Source organism: Macrobrachium rosenbergii, chromosome 12, assembly GCF_040412425.1.
Source record: "Macrobrachium rosenbergii isolate ZJJX-2024 chromosome 12, ASM4041242v1, whole genome shotgun sequence".
Taxonomy (NCBI): Eukaryota; Metazoa; Arthropoda; class Malacostraca; order Decapoda; family Palaemonidae; genus Macrobrachium; species Macrobrachium rosenbergii.
Window position 1 is genome coordinate 115,251,503 of NC_089752.1, and position 25,385 is coordinate 115,276,887.

General features: G+C 38.1%; 1 protein-coding gene across 33 annotated transcripts in view; it reads right to left on the minus strand.

Annotated features, from left to right (window-relative positions):
* Positions 1-25,385, minus strand: part of Ranbp16 (Ran-binding protein 16) — a 106,121-nt gene that overhangs the window by 59,762 nt on the left and 20,974 nt on the right. For 6 of the 33 annotated variants that reach the window (XM_067112846.1, XM_067112835.1, XM_067112838.1 and 3 more), the window contains exons 4-11: positions 19,114-19,360; positions 14,079-14,248; positions 12,354-12,609; positions 10,683-10,864; positions 2,804-2,923; positions 2,304-2,531; positions 521-670; positions 112-265 (exon numbers count right to left, since the gene is read on the minus strand). In XM_067112846.1, coding sequence (XP_066968947.1) covers positions 112-265; positions 521-670; positions 2,304-2,531; positions 2,804-2,923; positions 10,683-10,864; positions 12,354-12,609; positions 14,079-14,248; positions 19,114-19,360 — 1,507 coding nt within the window. Of the gene's footprint in view, positions 1-111; positions 266-520; positions 671-2,303; positions 2,532-2,803; positions 2,924-10,682; positions 10,865-12,353; positions 12,610-14,078; positions 14,249-19,113; positions 19,361-19,688; positions 19,742-23,525; positions 25,156-25,385 lie in introns of those variants that run through there. The other 27 variants (XM_067112860.1, XM_067112861.1, XM_067112847.1 and 24 more) reach the window with 15 other exon arrangements.

The following is a 25,385-nucleotide window of genomic DNA, read 5'->3' on the forward strand; positions in this document are numbered from 1 at the left end:
CCTGTAAGGGTGAATATCCAACAGAAAACTGAATGACATTCACCCTCTTAAACTTAACCTATATTTTTTTACCTTAAGTTTCTGACGCATTATTTAAACAAAGAGACTTACCTTCTAATATAGCTATTTCTTCTATAGTGTGCTGTTGAGATCTATTATTCATACGAGCAGATATGAGTTCTTGATAGCGTTGTGCTGTTTGCTCAAACAACTGCACCAACAGCGCACAGGTTTTTGCATACTCACAGCGACCAATGGTTGACAGCTGAAGACAATTAATGGTTACAATTTTACAAACAAACTTAACACACATGAACAATTTCAGTGAAAACAGGAACTCACTTTAAAATGAAAAATTTTCAAGTAACTTGTGTCAGTAAAAGCTGAAATTAATTTTGGACTAAAAGTTAAAATAAAATATTAAAAAGATGCAATAAACAAATCTGTATTTATAAACTCCCAATAACCCTAGTTCTATGCGGCAAATACTGATAGAGCAGTATTACCTGACACCACATACCTGATCTAATTGTTGTTGAATGACAGTAACGTCATCCAGAGGATCATCTAAGCCATCTCGAAGCACCACACTAACACTTTCTAATCGAGAAGAAACATAGGCACGCACAACTTCAGGTGTATAGGTCTCTAAAAGGTGTGGTTCTGTTGCCTGAAAAGGAAATTCATTTTCAAACAATATACAAAAGCAATCAGTCATGGTCTTAAAAACTATACATACCCAAAGTTTAAGGTGTTTGATGTATTTTGGTTTCACTTCTTGAAAAATCATAATCTCAATTTTGATACCAATAACTATATCATAATAAGGTAACATAACATTAAGATTCCAACATATATTCATTAACAAAAATGTAGTTTAACAAGACCAAGAGGTCACATTTTGAGCCCAGAAGGTTTCCCAGAAGAATCCTGAACAAGGTACAGTTGAAAAAGTCTGACAGCTAGCACAAGATGATGTTCTTCCCCAATACCAGGTTGGCCAACATGTTAGAATTTCTAAGTGATCCAGAAGGAAGCACACACCCCTCCTCTGATCCAGAAGCCTCCTAAACTTTGCCTTGTCCTCTTCAGAGGATCAACCAACTAATTCAATCACAGATCAAACCATGATGGTACCTGGAGGGAAGCCATGGTAACCAAATCCAAGTTTCTGCTTCATAGGAAGAGAAAGACATCTCTTTTGCACAAGCCATGTTAGTAGGAGGCTATTCATTAGCTTGTAGACTGGCAAGTCCATCTGGTATATTTATAGTCTACAAGTCCATCTACATGAGGCTAGTGCTTGTGTCCTATGGTATATTTATTGCCACAGGCAAGAGGACATGCTGGGTGCTAACAAATTCTACTTCATGAGGTCTGACTAGTCACCAATCTCCAGCATCCCACATGAGTGTTGACTAAGACAGTTAGAACAAGTGAACCCCAGGGTCAGTTTGCTGGACATTACCAAATGGCTGCCAGGGATGCCTTTGCAAGACCTCTTACAAAAATCCCTGCCCAGCTCGGTCTGCTGCAGCATGAATGGATTAAGACCCTGCAGCCCCCAAGATTTAGCAGTGAACTGAAAAGGTCCCTCCACTGAGACAGAGGGATAAAGGCATCAGATCAACTAGGCAACTATACAAAAGATCCTGGGGCCCTATATCCAGAGCTCAAGAGAAAGGGCAATGACCCACAACCAGAAGAGATGGTACTGCCCAGATATAATCAACACCCTCACCCTCACGCCACAGCCCAATGGCAGCACAAGACTTCCTGAAGGGTCCAGGTGCACAGAACCTATGTCAACGTCTATGTTTGTATTTCATGGCCTACGACGGATAAAACTGAGGATGCTTGAGAGAGTTGAGCATATCAGATGTACAAAGGACAAATAAGCGGTTTTAAATACTGCAACTTTCATAATTTCCTCAGATGCTCAAAAAAACAATAAGGGTTCGTCATGATCAATGAGGGACACCAACATTTGCCCTAAGTTCTATAATGCTTGCTGATGTTTTCAACCTAAACCTTGTGTCATGATAAGGCAAGCAGCTTCTAAATTAGTCTTCCCTGTATTCCTTGTCTTTGTAATTCAACTTCTTATTTTACAAGATACTTCTCCATTAGTAACATCATCGTGGTCACCACCTCTGTGATCAATATAATCAGCTCAAAACCAAACTGGGAATTGTACATTTTCATTTTTTTTTTTTTTTTTTTTACACATTATTCCAACACCTTCCACACTATCAAATCATGCTCCAGTAACCTTATCACTAAAATACACCATAGTTACAAACCTTCATGTACGGAACAGACCCGACCATGCGCTGCCATAGGGAGAGAAGGTAGTGAACACTATTTGGAGCAAACTGCCACATATTGAGGGACTCGACTGTGAATTTTGCAATGAGCTGTATTGCATCTGGGTAGTGTTCGACAGTTACCAGTTCCCCTAACTGGTAATTACTTTTCAATCTAAGTAGGAGTCGACAAAACTCATGGTAGTTGGAAGGATCACTCAAGCCCTGAAACAAAGTTAACCATGGCTTAAAAGCTTGCATATACATTCCAAAGACCCATCATGTCATCAAAATGAAATTCTTAAGTGAACAGGATCCTTTACTCACAAACTCTCATAACATATATCTAAAAATTATTTTTAATCAAATTAGCCAATTCACCACTTACTGTAAAAGTAATATAGCACAATAATATTCAATTTTGTTGAATACACTACTGAAATTTAACATTAAGACAGAGGTTTTTTAATAACCATACAAATGTACAACATCCTTACCTGTGGATTCTGTAATATTTTTCTAACTCCATTGACTAGCTGGGACAGGAACTTGGCACGCTCCTCATTACTAAATAAAGTACGCCTCACAGAGGCTATCTGGACTAAACAGGACAATGCCTGAAAATTGAAAAAAATTTACCTTATAAGAATATGTTGCCATGGAGTAAAGTAAAATATATGGAAATATCAAAATATAAATAATGCACACAATTTCTCAGAACATGGATTTCATTGGTCATACTAAATTCAAAATGGATAAAATTTATATATATTTAAGAGCTTTAAAGAACCTTTAAAAATAGAACAGCATTAAAAACCAAATTTACATTTTTTCATAATCACTAGCAACTACGACTTCACTAGCTCCCTAATGTTGATTACAAGATTCCTAACGTTTATTGCAAGTTTCAGTAATAACAGGTACTCTTTTACAAAGTAGGAACATTAGTTCTACAACCCAACCTCACATTTCACCTGGGATATATACCAGCAAGGGCAGTTAGCTCCTCTTCAATGTAATTTACATTATCAAGGATTTCCCCCACAAAGAATAAATTTCCAAACCTTAAAATGGCTTATTTTTCTTGTTCCAGAGGAGATGCAAACTGAGGCACAACTTCCCAGTATTGGACTAAAGAAGCTACAAGACTATTCATGGTCATCTTCCTAAAATTTCCCACAAAAGTTTAGACCAAAATGCAAAACAATTACTTACTTGCATATTCACATATTCAAAAAAGGGAAGGTGATACGAGTTCAATTAACCCTTAAACGCCGAGCCTCTATTTACAAAAAGTCTCCCGTTTGCTGGCGGCGTTCGGGAGCTAGCGCCGAAGCAGAAAAAAAGTTTTTAAAAAAAATCACAGCACGCTTAGTTTTTAAGATTAAGAGTTCATTTTTGGCTCCTTTTTTTTGTCATTGCCTGAAGTTTAGTATGCAACCATCAGAAATGAAAAAAAATATCATTATCATATATAAATATTGAAATATATGACAGCGCAAAAAAAATTTTTCACATATAATTTTATACAAATCGCGCTGTGAGCAAAACGGTTGAAGCTAACGGGTTATTTTGTTTTTCTTTGTATTGTACACTAAATTGCGATGATTTTGGTATATAACAAATTGTAAAACGATCAAAGCAACACAGAGAAAATATCACAAAATGATGCATGAGTTCGTAACGCGCGGACGTAAAAATTTTTTTTTCAAAAATTCACCATAAATCGAAATATTGTGCTAGAGACTTCCCGTTTGTTGAAAAATGAAGCTAATTGATTGAATATTACTAGACAAAGTGTTTTAGCTTACAATTGCAGTTTTCGAATATTTCGGTCGAGTTAAAGTTGACCGAAAGTCGAATTTTTTCTATTTATCATGATTTATATGAATATATTTCAAAACTGATAAAAGCTACAACCATGAGTTATTTTCTGTTGTATTGTACATGAAATTGTGCACATTTTCATATATAAAACTTTATGTAACGACTAATATAAAATGGTGCAAATATTACGACAACGTGACGAAAGAATTTCTGAGATGTTCGGCCGAGTTACCACGCGGATGTAAGGAAAATGTTTTTTTTTTAAAATTCACCATAAATCGAAATATTGTGCTAGAGACTTCCAATTTATTGCAAAATGAAGGTAAATGATTGCATATTACTAGAATGTAAGAGTTTGAGCTTACAATTGCGTTTTTTTACCATTTCGGTCGAGTTAAAGTTGACCGGAGGTTGAAATTTTGGCAGTTATCGTGATTTATGTGAAAATATTTCAAAACTGATAAAAGCTACAACCATGAGCTATTTGCTGTTGTATTCTACATGAAATTGCGCACATTTTCATATATAAAAGTTTATGTAACGACTAATGTAAAACGATGCAAACATTACGACAACGTGACGAAAGAATTTCTCTGATGTTCGGCCGAGTTACCGCAAGCAGACGTAAGGAAAAAAATTTTTTTTTTTTCAGAAATTCACCATAAATTGAAATATTGTGCTAGAGGCTTCCAGTCTGTTGCAAAATGAAGGTACATGATTGAATATTACTACAATGTAAGAGTTTTAGCTTATAATTGCGTTTTTTTACCATTTCGGTCGAGTTAAAGTTGACCGAAGGTTGAAATTTTGGCAGTTATCGTGATTTATATGAAAATACTTCAAAACTGATAAAAGCTACAACTATGAGTTATTTTCTGTTGTATTCTACATGAAATTGCGCACATCTCCATATATAAAACTTTATGTAACGACTAATATAAAACGGTGCAAACATTACGACAACGTGACGAAAGAATTTCTGGCGCGGACGTAAGGAAAAAGTTTTTTTCAAAAATTCACCATAAATCGAAATATTGTGTTACAGACTTCCAATTGGTTGCAAAATGAAGGTAAATGATTGAATATTACTAGAATGTAAGAGTTTCAGCTTACAATTGCGTTTTTTTACCATTTCGGTCGAGTCAAAGTAGACCGAAGGTTGAAATTTTGGCAGTTATCGTGGTTGATATGAAAATATTTCCAAACTGATAAAAGCTACAACCATGGGTTGTATTTTGCTGTATTTTACATGAAATTGCGCACATTTTCATATATAAAACTTTATGTAACGGCTAATATAAAACAGTGCAAAAATTACAACAAAATGACGAAAGAATTTCTGAAATTTTCAGCCGAGTTATCGCGCGGGCGTAAGGAAAAACTTTTTTTTCAAAAATTCACCATAAATCGAAATATTGTGCTAGAGACTTCCAATTTGTTGCAAAATGAAGGTACATGATTGAATATTACTAGAATATAAGAGTTTTAGCTTACAATTGCGTTTTTCGACCATTTTGGTCGAGTCAAAGTTGACTGAAGGTTGAAATTTTTTGTAGTCGACGTGCGGTACGTCCACTTGGCACCCAACAGACAATTTTAGTCGACGTATGATACGTCCAGTAGGCATTTAAGGGTTAAAGTTGCTGTGCTCTCAAAAATAAAATAGAAAAAGTCTATATCAATCCTCAAGAGTACATTGCTATATACACTATAAAATGTATGATAAAAAACTAGGTTAATTATATTAACCTTCAAGACTCCATTACTCAATAATACAGTATTGGAATTGGAATATAAGATTTAGGCCACAGGTCAAGGGCTTGGACCGATAAGGTCATTCAGCGCTGAAAATAATGTTGAAACAATTGCTACAAGAGGGTGGAAAGGAAAGTAGAAGAGAATACCAACGAAAGCACAGTAAAAGGAATGAAAGGAGTCGTAGCTAGGGACTGAAGGGGCGACGTGCACTGCCAGCATTACTTCCCACAGGGAATAATACAGTATGGAAGATGAGGATCTGGGTCTTCTGGAGATCGCCTACCGCCGCCTGTTGAAGAGGGGTGCCATCTTGCACCCAAATATCGACCTTCCTATGGATATCTACCACCTTAGGGCCTTCCTCTGACGAAGAAGCTCAGGGAGGTACCAATGACACTGCTGGGGGAGACCTAGGCAAGGTGGAAGCACAGGATGGCAGGGTAATTGGCTAAGGGTAGGTTGTCTTGAAGAACTACCCTTTTTCCGACAACTTTTCTCACTGAAACCACTGGGAGAAAGCCAACCGACACACTCCTGAAGTACATCTCTACTACACAAGACGAGGGTCAACAGGCAACTGCAAGCTGAGATGGCTGAGAACAAAATGGGCAAGCTACCCCCAACTCAGGTCACAGGTAAGCCTATCCATTAGACATTTGTTTTTTATTTGTAAGTCAGCAGACATCCACAGCATGCTTTGCGCCGAGTACTCTCCATCTATGAAAGCGTAGGTTTGTATTCCCATCAGAACCACCATGAATATCATTCAACACTCTATGAAATAAAACTTTGGTAATTCCTAAAGGAGATCCACAGAGAAAATCCTGGATCTCTGAACCTTTACCCTTTTGAAGTCCTGTACATGCTTCTCCATATAAATTATAACTATTAACTTTGTACTGGCTATGTTTATTTTCAAATTTCTTCAGTTTCAGACCTAAGTCCACATGGAAAGTATAGGTGTCAGAATTACATACTCTGCTACATAACTCTGAATACAAGAACATTTAGTCTGCAAGGATTCTAGTCTCCTTCATATTATACTCTCATGAAGTGGAATGCAATGTCTGCCATGGCAGGATATTTCTAGAGGTCATTGTCAGGTCTTGCAAAAATGAAGACATCAATTAACGCATAAAAAACTGAGGCTGCATAGACTTCTTACATTCAACTCTATAATAGGGAAGCTGACCAAAGAGTAAAAATGATAGGCAGAATATAATGATGGTTAAGACTTGGCACACAGGAAACGGTTACAATTCTGTGAAATCCATCGTTCAAAAACATCTGGTTAGAAGCAGTGTGTAATGGATGGGTACCAATTATGACAACTCTTGGTATAAGTGAAACTGCATCAGATGTTTGTGAGAGATCTTTTGCTGAACCAAGGGATCATTATGACCCTGATAATAAACAGCAACCAAAATAATGGAAGCATACCCATTCTCGAACACACAGAAATTCCATATCTAGCATGATCATGTGTATTTTTTGTTTTCTATAGCAGAGAAAATGTGATTTATGAGACTGCAAGCCTTACAAAAATAATGCCACAGATCAAATCTATATGCATTTGCTTCAGTACCTGCACCATCTTATAAAAATGAAAAGGGCAATTGTCAAAATTCTTTAATTGCTCTACAAAAAAGCTTTCATTCAAGCAAAAAAAAAAAATTATTACCAATGGCAACCTGCTACAGTCACGGGACTTTTGCCAACTTTAAGTTTCAAAAAGGTTACAAACATGAAAGTCTTATGGATGATAGTGACACAAGGCAGCCAGATAAAAACTGGACAAGCAGAAAAGAAACATTTTGTTTCACTGAATTTCCAAAGGTTTCAAAACTGTACCCTAAAGTGCTTAGTTATTGACCTAGAACATTTTTATCCTCCCTTGTAATTCTTAAAACCAGCCACCACCTGCCTGGCAGTAAGTCCCAAATGAAAAAACAACCACAGATTAACACAGTAACTTACAGAATTGCGTTATTCCTCAAGTTATTACTGTTAACGAGTAGTTTAACCCAGAACTACAAGCTAAAATATATAGTTCTCACAGAGCAGTTTTAAATAGGGAAATTGCAAATATTTCCTATCAATCTTAAATAGGGAATTATAAAATTTCCTATCAATCTTACAAAATAATCAAATTTCTTTAAATGTTCTGCAAAAATATCTGGTGGCTTTTTCACAATGTGCACTATTAACACAAATCACAAGTCATATTTGTAGACTCTCATAGAGCAAGGTAAAATGTTAAAAACTTGTACAGCTAAGTATGAATATACGAGAGAGAACAACTGCAGTAAAAGGAAGTAAACAATAGAAATGCAAATACCCTTTAGTACAACCTAAAGTGTACCAGAGAACAATGTACAGTTGGCCTCTGGCTTCTATGGAAGTTACTTACATGAATGTGAAAACTAACTATCACCATCATCAGCTTCTCCCTTTCTGGGACTATACTCGAATAGAGTTCACTCTATCTTCCGTGCTTCACGCTTTCTCTACCTGAATTCCCATAAGGCCTGGGTCTTTGCCTATCTCATTCCCATTGGTTTTCTAAGTCTTTCTACAGCACTCATCCCACTACTTACAGTACATACCTACTGCTTTTCTGATCGACTGTTTCTTATCCCTTTTAGCTTTCGGCTTTTTCCAGCTTCCTGATACCACACTGCTTCACAAATTTCTCATGCATAATATAATCCTCCTACTCTGCCCAGAAATCTTACCATTCCATGATCACACCTTTTCCAAATCTTTTAAGGTATCCTTGTCAGTCACAATGCTTCTGGTGGACAGAGCAGTACAGACACATGTACCCATCGCAATTCAGCCGTCTCTACTATAATCGGACATTCTTATTAACCAGTACTCTGGCTATCTTCCCTCCATTTCATCCATGCTGCAACTACTCTCTTCCTCACTGCTCTCTCCACTACTGTTTTCACAGTTCAGCGAGTCACAAGGGTAACATATGTTCTACATCTTGAACCTCCTCCATTCTGTTCTACAATTAGTCCAAACCTTACCACAATGAATGAATCTGAGCTTCGGCTTTACTTTGGTATATTACTAACTTATCTCTTACACATTCTGTTAAGTACAGTAACTTCAATCCTTGGCTCTGGAAAAATTCGAATACTGCTCCTTTTTTATTTGTTTTCCTTCGACTCTTATCTACACACAATACCCACAAAACCATTTAGGTTTTCTCCTCTCACCATCCCATGACAGTGCCACATCTGTTACCGCTTATGGTACTTTTAAAAAATTCTTTCCTTTTTCCTGATTGTCCTTATTTCAATGACTAACATAAAAAACATGCACGACTTCTATTCCATTATTACCTACATCTTTACTGTTCTTTCATTTATTTGCACCACCTCAGTCACATAATCAGCCATTTCATTCCTGACCAGTATGCTTCATTCAATTTCGTCTGTATCACCGCCACTACAAGATTCATATTTTTCCATATTACTACCATTGGATTTTGCCAGCTCCTTTATACCTTACTTCCTGGACACACAACATACCATTTCCTGTCAGTTTTTCTACCAATTCCCTGCACTTATCTGTAATCAAATGCTAACCATCATTTGTCCATGTTCATCCTTCCCTCATGTCACATTACCCAATATTCTATGAAGAAACCCAGAGTTAAATATTGTTTCGAAAGGACACTCCCTAAAAGTCTACAGTCTAATATAGAAGAATAGAGCAATTAAAGGCATCCACTCTTGTCTATACATAATGTTCATTAATTATCACTATAAATGACTGCTGGTTAAGAGGGGGACATTATCAAAAATACCTGCCTGGTCTGCTCAAAAAGTCCTGTCTCAAGACTGGCATTTGTCACAGTACATTACGAACATCCAATTCATGGCCAATTACAGGATCCATGATACACTTCTTATCATCCAATTTATGGGAGAGCTAAGAATCCTTCATACATTATCTAAGCTATGTCCAGGAAGGACGACATTATACCAACAGTCCAAGTTCCTCATTGGACGGGTTGGTATCGTTCTTGGATAGCACTCTGCTGGGCCCGCGTTCGATTCTCCCACTGGCCAATGAAGGAGAAATTTATTTCTGGTGATAGAAATTCATTTCTCATTATAATTTGGTTCGGATTCCACATTATGCTGTGGGTCCCGTTGCGAGGTAACCAATTGGTTCTTAGCCATGTAAAATAAATCTAATCCTTCGGGCCAGCCCTAAGAGAGCTGTTAATCAGCTCAGTGGTCTGGTTAAACTAAGGTATACTTAAAACTTATACCATAGTCCAACTTTATAGGATACCAAACTTTTGAGGAAAGCAATTCAGCACAAGGATGAGCACAAAGAGATAAAAGTAGTCTGGGGCTATACCAGACATATCAAAACTGTCTGAGTGACGGAGTAAAACGAGTTTCAGTGAAGGCACGTCACTTCCCCTGCTTTGAAAAAGCTTTGGAGGAAAACAGGCGATACATCCTTTGTCTAATTCCAATATATATGGAAAAGGTCTTCCCTTAAAACTTTGGAACTGTTTTCAGAAAACATGAACATGATGTTTATCTTCCTCCTTGTTCCATGAAACAAAATCAACATCAAGCAGTTTATACCTACTTAAAAGAACTTAAAAGAATCAGCTAATATACATCAAGGAAGCATGATGTTTAAGTAAGCACCCCCAGTTCATGTAAAATAGAGAGTTTAAAGTACGAACACATTACAATCTAATATTACTCATCAATATCACACCATTTCAAGTGAAAAAAACTAAACAACACATACACTATAACATACCACTGGTGACAAGGAAGTTGGTAGTGATGCATATAGATCAAAAAACAGCTGAACCGTGGAAAAATCAAGAAAAGCTGGTCTCCAGGATGTCGGGATCTGTACTGTTCCCAGATCATCACTACTTTCATCGACTGAAGTACCAATGAAGTCAAATGTCAAACAGTTCAGTGCTGAAAAAGAATAATCCTGTCATGCTTCCGAGAAAAAAATTAATATGTTTTTTATAAAAATGCCAATACCTTTCATACTTCCAATAATGTATGATGTGTCCAAAATGCCTAGCAGGACCACACATGGAGAAGCAAATATTATACTAAAATACCTGTGTGAATAAGTGTGCCAAAAGAAGGAAAAAATTCTGTACATCTGATCTACATAAACATGATCACAACACACAATCCAAAGAACTGTAGCAAATTTGTAAAGGTTACTCTTGCACAAAGATGGTCAATTTACCTCAGTGATTCCAAAACTTGATACACAATCAAATGGTAAAGCAGAAATATAGGGATGTAAAGCTACAGTAAGTGTAGAGTAAAATTTATGAGCAAACCATCTCCAGAGAGCCTAGAATCAAATGAAAAAACTCCTATAAAACAAAGTCAAAATAATGCCTTATTTCTAACATTGCAAGTCCTCTCAATTAGCAATACTGTACACTTACGGGCTATATACTGTAGCTGGTAACAATCACACCATTACTCTATGCTAATCAATTCTCTAATACATTCTCCTTCTGCTAATTTTTTTTCACTTACTTCTTCTCTTGTCGCTCCATATGAACATCCTACAGGTGGCCCTTGCCTGTCCGCTACCGATTCCTCTAACCCCAATCTTTATTTGAACTTTATCACATCCTTCTCATTCGACTCAAGATAACAGCTTTCGGATATAAATCTAATTCTTCCAGCTAGCACTAAGGAGATAATAGAGAGACTAAATTTGACAACTCAGTGCAACTTGAACTTATACAGGAAACAGGAGTTAAGATTTCTTGACAGTTCCTCACATCTATAAAACTCATATTTTTCAGTGACTTTTAACTGATCAATGCAACTCAACCAGTAAAATACATTAAAAATTAGTACTGAACCAGAGTTAGAGGTAATTATCTGTAAACAATCCCTTATTTTTAACTTAAAATTTACATTTTTTACTACCAAGCGTGCAGCACCCTACTGATCATCTGCACATTATAAAAATAAATGGAATCAACTTGCAGCAGTTTGATACATTACTGAATATGGCTTTTAATAAAAAATTTTACTTTATACATTAATGATGTACAATTCTTACTTCCTTGTACTATACGAGTTTCCCTGAGCTACGAATTGATCGCCTAAAGTATTCAATTTTTTCCAATATCCAGCACCCCTAAAAATCACAAATGATCACATAAGACGTGTCACTGATTTTTACATCACCAAAAAACTGAGCATAACTGGTTCACTTTAATTCCAGACATGTTAAACATTTTTTACATATTACTCAAAAGGTGGATAGGACACTGTATACTGGTTCCACTTTTCACTTTTCAGCTCTGAAAATTCTGACTGGAAAGGACAAGTAACGATTTGCTCCAGTATTATCAATCTGTTCTACTCCTGGCAGAGGCTACTTTGGTAATCAAATTTAGAACACCTGTAAATTTTCACTCACCCAATCGCAAAAGATTGGTCATTAAACCATGTTGACTCTCATCATTGAAATTAAGTGTTTTGGAACTTTCAAGTGCTGTCCTTAGAAGGGTACACGATAACTGGAAGATATCATACAGCTGAGTGTCTCTGAATGAGCTTGCAATTTTCCGATGTTTGGTGAGGGACTTATTGGCATCTGATTCAGATATTTGATTCATTTCAGCTGTCAACTGGGCAAGAAGCTGCACACCTATAACACAATGCTCAACTGATCCCTGAAAATGAATGAAATAGTTAAACATACAATGAAGTACATCTGAACAAAATAAATAGTAATCCTAACTGAGCTGCAATTAACTGCAAACCCTTATGCCTCAAAACTACAAATTATGAAGTGTAACCATAGGAATTCCTAACTGCGCTGCAATTAACTGCAAACCTTATGCCTCAAAACTATAAATTATGAAGTGTAACCATAGGAATAAACATTGATGAAAATTTCAGATATGACAACAAATTAGTAAACGAATATGGCCAACTTTCATGATTTCCATGGTGATTTGCACTGATGAACTACGACCAGTAACCATACTGAGTTCCAGTTAGCCAGCCTGCTGAATGAAAATATAACATCCCACCCTGGATGTGTTGTAATGCAAATGACACAGTATCATTACTGTATACAGTAATTTAATCAGTCCAATGAGCTCATTCATTTAGTAATCACTGGGCTGACCCAAAGGATTTGTGTTTAGTAATAAGGTTTAGATTTTATGGATTAAATTGCAGCTCTAAAAAACTTATAACTGGTTTACTGAAAATGATGGAGATTGACAACATTTTCAAGTGATGTTTCCAAAATATAACACTGGTTGGCAAGTATACAGTATTTTGAACATCCACTCAAAAAATATCTAACTATTAATATTACTCTACAGTCTGTAAATGTAGGGGTTGAGCTACATGGGCTATTCATCAAATATCCACTTGTCAAATGTTAGTGACCAATTCTACGACAAATAAAAATTACTTTTGTATCAGTTCCTTTCATGTCATGAATTCCATATTCTAACACTTGGTTTGATTAGTTTTAATGCTATTATCTTCCTCATTATTCTATATGTTTTGTCACTTACTGATTGGGCTTTATGATTACTAATATGAATATCTTTGTGCAATCTTGTCACAATAGTCACAGCTTTTGAAGCTTACGATAGTAGTACAATGACAAAACAATATGGCATGATAATGATTCAATACCAGTACAATTCATCCCAAACCTAATGTAATCAATCATGACACTTGTATATTATACAGAAACTTCAAACATGACACCTGTACATTATACAGAAACTTCCCAAGACAGTAAAATTATCACTAAGATATTATGACAGTGCTCTGACTGTTCAAGATCACTACACAACTCACCCTTAGACCAAGGTCATGAGATGTAATCATGCAAGTGGATATTGGGAAAACTACCTGAAGTGTCAAATGCCCGATTCTAAAGGTAAAAGTAAGTAAGAGCGGACTTACGTAATCAACCCACACATGCTCCATGGTACGGGATAATTGTAATTTTATTTTGAGGGAAACTGACGAATGTGGGCTTAAAAAACAAGAATGCATGCTTTTAAAAGTAATGGGTTTATTGTAGAACTATAAATTTTGAGGAAACTTTTTCAGTTCAATTATTATAAAAACTCATTATGCACAAAATGAAGACTTCATAGAAATTATTTACCTGTAGGAACTGTGAAACATCGCCAACCACATTTCTGAAAGCCCAGTCTTCCTTTTCCAAGCCATCAAACCAACCCAACTTTGTAATACGACCAAATAACACCACTAAACCCTGGGTGACATAATGCACCAACTTTGGACGTGTAGCTAGATAGTTCAAAACGTAGTTGCCTGAAAAGACACAAAAAATTAAACATTAAATTGAGTGTTCCACACAGTTTTTTTAGGTTACAATTTTCCTACAAACCCATCAACCATAAATAGCCTTAACCCTTAATGGACGGGAATCCTTATATGAGTATCTTATATCAGGTTTTGGATGATGGATGGGAATCCTCATAGGAGTATTAATATTACACGCCATAATGTTCGAATGAATTTAGCGGGAAAGAGGTTCATAGCACTTCAATGGTCCATGAATGACTTATTGCAACTTATTACCTCGGCACGGGAGAGATAACGCTCAGTATGCCTTGAGATTTCAGAGGATGACGCACTACCTCTTTGCAGCTCAAGGTCATCTTTTTATTTATTTGCTCACAAATATACGCAGGGATTGCTGTTGATTTTAGTTCTCATCTTTTATGATAGTATGTCAGCTATACAGGCAGTCCCCGGTTTACAACGGGTCCGGCTTACGACGTTCCAAGGTTACGACGCGTTTCAAATATATTCATCAGAAATGATTTCCTGGTTTACAACGCATGTTCCAGGGTTACGACGCATCGTACGCCGATCCGACAGAAGAAATATGGCTCCAAAATGGCAGATTAATAAAAATTTGGAGGCTTTTTTGATGAAAAACTCAATAAAAATGAAGTTTACATCGTTTTCAATATACCCAAAGCATTAAAAGTAAGGTTTTCTTAGGATTTTTGACAATTTTCGACGATTTTTCGGTTTACGACGCGGCGTAAAAACGGAACCCCCATCGTGAACCAGGGACTGCCTGTAATTACAATTTTGCAAAGAAATAGAAAAAACATGAATACCTCACAAAAAGTTACTGTATCTCCCCATCCCAATAAATCTTGTAAATATTTTACAACAAATATACTCAGGATCTGTTAGTGATTTTAGTTCTTATCTGTTAATAATGTGTGAGCTGTAATTATAATTTTGCAAAATAAAATAAAATAAATTATTAGAAAATCACGCATAACTTGGTAAAATTACCATATTTTTATGAGCGTCTTGTAAAAGAGGCCCCACAAAGGATTGTAAATAGTCGCTTTCAACTTCCTGTGGAAGGTAGGGAAAATTTTTTTAATTTTTTTTCTTACACCATGTGCATTTGCATTCTTCCACTTTCCATTGATGTGTTTTTTCTTAAATTGGCTAACCTTAAAGTTTGCCCAGTCTGGGAGTGTGCTTGACATATATATAGCCCATCCCTTAAGGGTTAATGCAAGCAAATAGCTACTAGCCACACCAACACACAAAATCTACACTCCAAGTTTTTCTGACGATAAAAACTTGCGCATGTGAGACATTACAACGTTCAATAAAATTAGGGCCATCAAACCCTGGGATTAAAAACTCAAACCACTGACTTGTTGCTACTCACAAGTGTCTCAGATAAAAACATCAAATCGTAGTTACCAGCACAACTCTGCAGATCAAGAAAATTTGACCTTAAGCCCCGAATATTTGAGTAAAGTAAGTACTCTGCAAATTTTCTTACAGTAATGAGTAGCAGGCCCAGGGTTCAGCTCAATGTCTCTTGACAAAATTAAAATTAACAACATTAAATTAGCAAAACTAATGAACAGACTCATAACAACAGCAACATAATGAAAATCTACAGAACAATAAGCAATAACAACACAATCCACAACAGCAGCATTTACATTATTTACAAAAATCACATTGAAAGTATAAATAAGCCTGACCATATGCCATTGCAAAAAAGCACAGGAAGCAACTGATCGACAAGGAAGAACTGGTACACCTAGTAAGGCATATAAAAACCCAGCCAGTTTTGCCACAACAACTGGGGGAGGGCAGTCAGGGTAGACTTAGAAATCAGAAAAGCCTAGGTAAAAGAAGCACTATCCTGATAATCCCCACCCAGCAACTTTTAATTTCTCATCAGCCTGTCCTACAAACTTTTCGAAAAAACAGGAAAGAGAACAAGAGAGAGGAAAGATGCCTGATAGTACCCTCAACCAAGACCATGGAAGGCCGTGGTATTTACAGTAATCTCTTAGAAAGATTGCCTACCAAGGCTAAAGGGCCCTTTCCACTTGCTGGTTTAATTTTGTTGTGTCCTTCTCCGAGAAAAGTTGCCTGCCATGGATAAAGTCCTTCTTCTACCGTAACTTGTGAAGGGCAGGAACATCACACCCTCAAGTGAATGTTGCTAAAGAAAAGCCACATTAAACCGTACCCATATTAACCCCCTACCGGATATAGTAAGTAAAACAGTTTGATTAAAATTAGTTTTATTAAAATCATCATTTTAAATGCAATTGTACTGTTTGAATTTTGCAAAAGTATACTATTGCTACCCTCTACAAAACGAACTTAGCCTTTTATAATTTCAGATAAAGGACTGTAAACCTGTACTAGCAGAGATTTAGTGCCAGGCAACAAGCCAAACAGCCATGGGAGATATAGATCTGCTGAAGAAGGCTTGCAAAATTTTGCAATAGACTGAAATAAAGGACCTGGAACTGGCACACTGTCAAATGAAGCGAATAAATTACTTGAAGTACACATCCCTTAGGTTTATCAAAACCTGATGAGGCTCCACCCAAAAGGGTCAAAGAAATTTGTAAGATGGCTGAGATTTATAATCACTTTCCAACCTGAAGTCTTCAGAATTAGGAAGAGCCAACAGCATAACCTCAGCTTTTCCAGGTGAGTCTTCTTAAATGCTCACTTCTGCAAAACCTATTGCTACTTTGGCATCAAGAACCTGCATCTACACTCAACTTTGGGGGGGGGGAACTGAAAATAGGCAACTGGTCCAGACAACGTGGGAGGGTTCATCTTAGGAAAATTATGGTGTTAACCATCACACAGAACTTTTAAGATCCAAGGTTCCTTGCCAGTTGCCTCCCAAACCATCCAAAACCCATGGAGACCGGACCCGACAGGCAGATAGGAGATCAGAAAAAGAACAGCACAGCTGAATAATCTTTTGCCATCTCAATTATGTAACTCAGGAGATCAACCTTGACCACCAGACCTCAGATAAAAGCAGCTCCCCACTTTCAGGTTACACTATTTTTTAACAGGACGATTTGAAAGCTCCAGTACATCATTCAAATCAATCACCATGAACTGAATCAAAAGTTTGTATGACCAATTTCCTTGCAGATCCAAATAGTTGACTTCAAGAACCTTCAACTGACAGAGCAGTTGCCTTATATAACAACTTTAAAGCTGACCTGTAAGCAACCCAATTAAGTTCCAGTGTTTTACTTCTTTTTATATAACAAATTTGAGCTTCCCAACTATGATGAGGATGACTATTAAGCCTAATATTAGTTTGGCTTATGGGTCTTATACACCATTTTCATTTCATTACTGTACAGTAAACCCCCCATATTCGCGTTCTTATGATTCACGGACTCACGCATTTGCGGGTTTCTCTGTGGAACATATCTAGCCATTATTCGCGGAAAATTTGCCCATTCACGGTATTTTTCACTGAGAAATATTCACTAATTACTGTATTTTCATATAATTTTCATGAATAAATCCACATTTTGTGATAAAACTGTTAAAATACTCGGGTATATGCATTTTTACAGGGTTTTTCTGTGTTTAAACTACCAAAATGGGCAGTTCTAAGTGTTTTTAGAGGGGTTCTAAGTATTCGCGGATTTCAGCTATTTGCGAGGGGGGGTGCGTGGAACGCATCCCCCGCGAATACGGGGGGTTCACTGTAATGCAATAGTGCTGGGGTAGACCTTGAAAGTTTTTATTCATCTTTCAAGCTGAGACACATGAAAAGCAAGACTTCCATACTGTAATGTGGGTTTGCAAAGAAAAATGCTTATAAGTCTCTTCCAGATTTAGTTTTAAATATCACTCTCAAGGATTTCACTGTCTATTAAAAATTTTTTCAACTGGTTATTCTATTCTTTTCATAATTCAATAACTAGCATGAATTTCCATTTTATAACTATGATGAAATATTCTAGAAAAATTACCTACTAAAAATTAGTCCAATAGCCAGTACGGTGGGAGGATGAATGGCAAGAATATTAATTTAGGATCAATGACTACTTTAAAGACTAGTACGCAGGTTTTTAATACACCTTCAAGCCTCAGAGGATATCTAAACTTCCTACAAGACTGTGAATGTTGAAATGTCTGTTACCAAGATTGCTTTCCTTGATTAACCAACTCAATACAGGGTATTGTTGTTGAAGGAGAGGAAGATGATGGTGAGCAATAGTCAAGCTTTTCTATGTAATAATGAAATATATTAGCAATGCCAATACTGTTCATTCAATAAATGGAGAAGAGGATGTTCACTCGACAGTCACATCTGATGTTTTCCAAAGCCACCAGTCTTTTCATGTTTAGGAGTGTGTTCATCCTCTGAATAACAATATTTAGTATATTATTTTTTTTTTTTTGTACGTATTGTGATGAAACAATTCTTGCAAAATTCATAAAGGCTTCAACTTTTTAATCAAGTAATGATACAAGGTTCTTCAAATGAAGGAAAAACCCAGTATGGTGAAAGAGTGCAATCAAACGACCCAATTTTGTTCAAGACAATTATGCCTTTAATATTGTACATACTCCTTCAAGACTTGGAGCCAATGTGATTTGATAATGTAATGTCTCTCATTACAAGTGGTGACGATGAAATTTCTTCTGCTAAATGCATTCCACATGAAGTACTTACCAAACCCTAGAGTAATGATCATCTGATGGTCATCACAAAAGCTAAACTACCTAAGCAGAAACACCTATTAACAGCTGTTACAAATAAGAAAAGCTTTAACATGTTATGAAAAAATACGAACTGCAAAGATTACATACAACAAACAAAGATTAACCATAAAACTTACGGATATCAATTCTCTGCTGGAGAGAAAGAGTACATGGGTTTCGAGACACCAGCTTAGTTAAAGTGGTTGCTGCCAAGTACTGGGAGTATGATGACTGAGCCCGATCCAGTAGCATTTGGCACTGAGTGAGTGTAGCAGCACTTCGACCCGACTGGAATTCCACCAGGGCCTTTTCTGCCTCCTGTCGTCGCACGCCATCACTTGCCTCATGGAGCTGTTTACACAACAACTCTAGCTTCACCACCTCCTAAAACAGAATAAAAAAAAATGTATACAAGCAACTTGAAGGAAAGATCACTGTATGACGTAAAAGTATATATTGAGAATGAATTCCCCCCCCAACCAATTTCATCCACTTTGTTGGCTGCAGAGACACAAAACATATTTGCCAATATAAACAAAAATAAATTTCTATTTGCTTCTCTCTTTCAAAACAATTCTTGAACCAGTTTTTACAGCTCAAGATATTCCTTACATTTACCATCTAGCTAATGACATATCTTTCCAAAATAGCATGTGTATGGAGCTACCATATTTATTCATTTCAATAACAACAAATTGAATACTTTACAAACATTCCTATAGAGGTTGACACCTGATCAAGTTGGCAAATCATATCACATTTTCTTCCACCTGAAGAGGAGGAGGATACTGACAATTAGGATGCTACAAAGCATTCCGGTTTACTAAGGATTACACAATATGAGGAAAACCATCTCTGAGGGCTTATTTTTTTCAGTAAAAAGTATCAATACACACATATAGGCTAACAGAATGGAGAACTGGTAAGTTGTGTGACTAAAGGTTAATCATATGGGGTGTTGCGGAGAAATGGAGTGTGCTTTTGGGAAAGGCCTCCTCTATTACATCTAATATAAAAAACAAAACATTCAAAGATAGGAAATATACATGTGTCAAAGAACTATAAAACATATTACTCATGAGGTGAAATATGTAAAATACACAAAATATAGTTAAACTCACAGATGAAATGTGAAGGGTTAAAACTGTAAAATAAATAAATAAATAAATAAAAAAAGCTTGTGAATGACAGGGGCCCGGGTAATGGAATACTCCTATTTGACTCCGTACAAATGTGAAGCCTCTACCTCATACACTTCAAAAGTAATGGCCTTGATTAGTAACGTCTTATTTGACCTTTACCCTTATTCTATGCACCATCTTTATTAATGGGGTATGCATGTCAAATGAAAAGTTAATGTTTTGTATGGTTCAAAAGTTGTGAACGAAGATTAAACTGCCGTCAGACCTTCAACCTTTTTAAGAATGGCCTTGACCCCTGGATCCATAGATTAATAAGAAATTTATAGTTTTTGCTGTCAAAGGTGTTAAAATAATAGTGCTTAAAAAAATCTAACCTCAGTAGATGGGCAGACATAGGCAGAGTCAGACGGACAGACAGATGGAAAGCTGGTTAACTACTAGATTTCATTTTACCTTCCTTAACCACTTTTTCGTTTTAGATTTCTTGCGTAAGTTTGACGAGGATAACCTCATACTGGTTTCTCCTGGACTTGAAGGTTAATTTGAAAGACTTACATTTGTACTTTGTCTTTGGACACTGTGACTGACCACTGAAATTAATCTAAGTTAGTTCGAATCAGTGAGCCTGCTTCTGGGCCGAGAATTAAATACGAATTTACTGCAGGGTCTAAATGCAAAGAATATATTAGGAGGAATGCACACGTCAGCTGCGGTGGCTTGAGTTTTCGTTGCAGGTACTGTATCGAGAAAGTAGACCTGTGTAATTCAAGTTCCCTTACCTCCTCTGTATATCAGATTTGGCGAGGCATTGGCAAAAGTAGCTTCATCTGGTTTGTACAGAACTTGCAGGTCCTTTTGGAGACCTCCTCTACTATGATACTGATACTTTATTGTAGAATGTCTCTAGATCCAGTGGCTGACCACATACGGGATTTTATATAAAAGTGTCTTTGAATCTAAAAGTTTAGTTTTTAAATACCAAATTCTCAACGTCATTTGTGTTTTTCCTAACGTGCAAACATTCCCTTTCATATATGGAGTACTCTTGCTTAGTATGCTTCGGCTGTCACTGAATAGTCTCAAAAAACAAAAAACCTAAGCCTACCATCGCCCATGACCCGAGCTGACCTTATTCTTCCAGTGTGCTCCCAGCCGGATCTGGTTTCACACACTCACCGAGTACTTCTCCCGTTTTCGATGTGATTTGTCTTTGTTATCTGTAGAATGTGTGCGCTTTTGTGTGTGTCACATCTTCGTGCCCTTTCTCCCTTTTCACAGCAGCACCTCACCCTTCTCGTGCCTTACCTACTCCAGTATCCGTGCTTTAGATTTGCGTAGTGTATAGCCGTTTTTGTGCTGAAGGGAGGCATTTACCCTGAGTGCTTTTTCTTCTTTGTGCGACCCAGCCATGTGGGCGGCCTCCTTTTTGTGGCCTAGTGCATTGTGTAGTGTCCATGTGTAAGCACTGACCACTCTGAGTTTTTGAGGGCTACAATGGAGGTTTCCAAACCAATTTCTATTTTGGTGTGGGCAAAGTCATACCTTGTAGTAAATTTATGTCTTCGATTGTAGTAGAAGTGCATTCTGCATGTATTTTTTTTGTGACAAGATTGCACAAGAGGTCATGTGTGATAAATGAGTCGGGTGGTTTACCTCAATGACCTCTCTACAAGACGGGAGGACATAAGAAGGGAAGTTCTTGCATGGAATTGACTCAGTCCTTCTTCATGCCCTCCAGTGTCATGGAATTGGGCAACTAGCCATCCTTTGGGAAGGTTTGAGAATCCAATATGGCAAACCACGTGAGTTTCCTGTGGGTGATCCCTCCCCCCCTCCCCAACTTCCCCCCAATTTTGATGTGTGTGCAGGGGGGGGATATGGGAAAGCAGTCTAGGCCTACAAAGTGGCCAAGGCCTCTTGCGGATCCCCCTCCAACACCAAATCCCAGTGTAGAAGTGGAACATCAAAAATTTAGGCCAAAGGCCAAGTACTGGAACCTATGAGATCATTCAGGCGGAAGGGGGGAGAGAGTGAGGGAGAGAGAAGAGGAGAGAGAGAGAGAGAGAGAGAGAGAGAGAGAGAGAGAGAGAGAGAGAGAGAGAGAGAGAGAGAGAGACTCTCTTTGATGCCAAAGTCAGGGAGGGACCTCATCTGCAACAGCTGTAATAATATTTAGCCTAGGTCCACACGTTCAGAAAGAGATTCAAAAGAGAAATTAAAGAGTTTCAGTAATCCTTGTTAATATTCTTTACCTCTCCAGTACCCAAAGTTAACCCAAGAAGCTGTCCCTAATCTGAGTAACTACCTAATTATCTTTGTGGGCATTAAAAAGGTTTAAATATTCCTTCAATCGTAGGTGTTAATTGTCAAACCAAGTGTGCTTCATAATACTTTTCCCAAAGTATGTAATTTGTTTGGAAATACCTTACAGTATAGGGTAAATGATTGATATATATATTATATATAGAGAGATATGTATATAAGAGATTTATATGTATATACAGCGGGCCTAGCGACACACTGGCCATGTGTCATAGGCATTGGGACCTGTCCCCGACTGGCTGTCGGCCTAAGAAACAGGAGACCAGCGCCTGCCCTATGAGCCTAAGGAGAACTTTAACATATATGGAGATGTGTATAGTATATATAATTATAGTCTAATACTCTAGGGTACCTAGATATTATGAAGAGTAAACTTGTAACCTGCCCGGCATTTTTCTTTCCGACGTTCTCAAAACCTGACCAAATATTTCCACTCAAACCAGCAGACAAAAACGACTTAAAATGGTTAAATGTTTAGCCTTGGGCTTGCAGCACGGCCTAAAAACCTGGATATGTACCCTGCAATACATCACGAACGGACTTACGCACGATCAAAAGGCTGCCGCATACAAGCTTGGCAAAAATGCAACCATTTTCCTGATTGGAGAAGTCGGTTAAGCGGTCCACTGAACTTTCAGGTAATTTGCCGTTTCCTACTGCCAGGTTTTCCCTGCTTACGGAAACGGAGGGAAAAACGAACCTAAATGGCATTGGTCACCAACCATGCCAAGTGCCCAGGGTAGGTCACTCACTGGGCAGCCTAAGCTAACCCAAAAACGAAGCTCACAACCCAACCAGTGGCACAGTGACCTAGGTCAAACAATGCCCGATTCGTACCCAAAGAAGACGACCAGCCAAGATGCCAACGGGCAGGGGCCGAAGGGCGTTCAAACCGACGCCATCGCCTCCTCTACCGGCAGCCCATAGATGCCCTGACCACTGCCCTACGACCTCCTTCAGACCAACAAAGAAACGACGTCCCTGTCTCGCCCCCCCAACCACCTCGACCACGTGCTACACCCACACCACACGGGCACCCAGCACTCCAAGGGGCGCCCCTGGGTGCGCGGAACCGTCGGTCGTACCTTGCTGTGCATCTCGTTCGAGTCCAGAAAACTCCCCATTTTCCTGGGGGCCGGGACGGGACGGAGGTTTCGGGGATTCAAGAGGAAGGTCCTTCCTGCCCGTCAGTGAGGGGTCGTGTCCCGAGCGTTATTTCTCCTCGTATCGATTCACGACTCGCCAGGGCTGTGGACGACACTGGTCAGGTGCGGCCCCCTCTTCCTCCATGAATTGTTTCGGCGGCCGGACAAGTCCAAAACGGCGGCGAAGAACAACTTCACATCACCAACTTACTCCACCACCACCACCACCACCAGCAGCAGCAGCATCTGAATATGATGAAACTGCTCGAGCCCTTCGTTTAGCGGCGGATTTGGGCGAGAACGCGCTCACAGATTCGCACCAGACCGACACATCGCCTTCCCCGAGACCGCTGCTCTCTCCCCGACAGGTTATTCGAGCAATAGTCATTGACAAAAACAAATGAGCTGGGGGAAAATGAGATTGTTTTGATGCGTACCTGGTCGTCAGCCATGGTGGTGCTGCCATCTGTCGGGAGCGGCGGGGCCGGGAGTCCGAGGGGGGTCAGCTGGTTGATTCACCCCAATTCGAAACAACATCCCCCATTTCCCCCATTCGGCCTCTACCAAGCCCTAACGGAGGACATTCGGATTCAACGCTTCGGCAGCAAATATACAGCGACTTAGGATAAATGATTTCAATACGAAACGGCCCCTTTCCCCCCGGTATCATGGCCGGAGTACAGCGCAAGAGGCGGTAATAGAGTTGTCAAACTATTACTTTCGATGCTAACAGTTTTCAACGAAAACATTCTTCTGGTCAGCGTCGGGAACAAGGGATTTGGTATGGATGTTTTCCATTAGGCTGCACTGAAATATTTGAGGGCGATGTCCTAAAACTCATCATAATAGCATTCGGAACGAAGTTTTGACTCGAACATAATTACCGCATTGCTTTTTGGCACTGCGTTATACTTGCGTGAAGGGGGAAAGCAGGCACACGCAAGAGCCGATTAAATAAACGTTGCTGTATATATTTATAAATAATATCGGAGACCTTATTTAAAAGACAATTATTCTTTTTATATAATTCAAGAACTTCGTCCTGACGCAAAAGAATTTCTGCAATGACGTTGTGCGCTTGTAAAATGTTAACCTTTTCTGAACAGTGCGACGATAAATGAAATTGAGCACTGTCAGGCAAGCACTGAATTGACGTAAACTATAACAGTAAAATTTTGTTAATAGGAGTGAGTAAAAGTAATCAAACTCGTACATAGAACTGGGAATCAACAAGAAGTCTTACACCATGGTAAAGAATCTTACCAAAGGTAAACAAAAACAAAGTTATTAGACCATGTATACAAACAAGTTACACCCATGACGCATTAGTCTAAATTATGCGCTGTGTCCCACTCGTATCTATCTTGTCATCGCTTCCTTTTTCCTTAATTTTGTTACTTTTTTATGCTTGCGTTGTTTTCCATTTCCATTTATCCTGCTCTGGTATAGTTTCCTGAGTCATCATAAGAAAACACTAGCTATGTCAGCTCACTTTCCCAATTCGCTTCGCAGATTACATCACTACAGCACGTTCCCACACAGCTTTCGACATTCCTTACTCTGTATTTATACTTTGCAAGCTATTCGCTTCAAGTGCTTCCGCACTTGTTCGCGCAGCTTTTGAAATCTTACGTCTTTTCTGTTATAGAGAGAGAGAGAGAGAGAGAGAGAGAGAGAACCATAAAACTTTCATATGAGGTAACATTGCAGGTTTGCCACTGCACATCTATCTATCTATCTATCTATCTACCTATAGCCTACATATGTGTGTGTGCATTTTATCAGTTTTACAGTAAATTA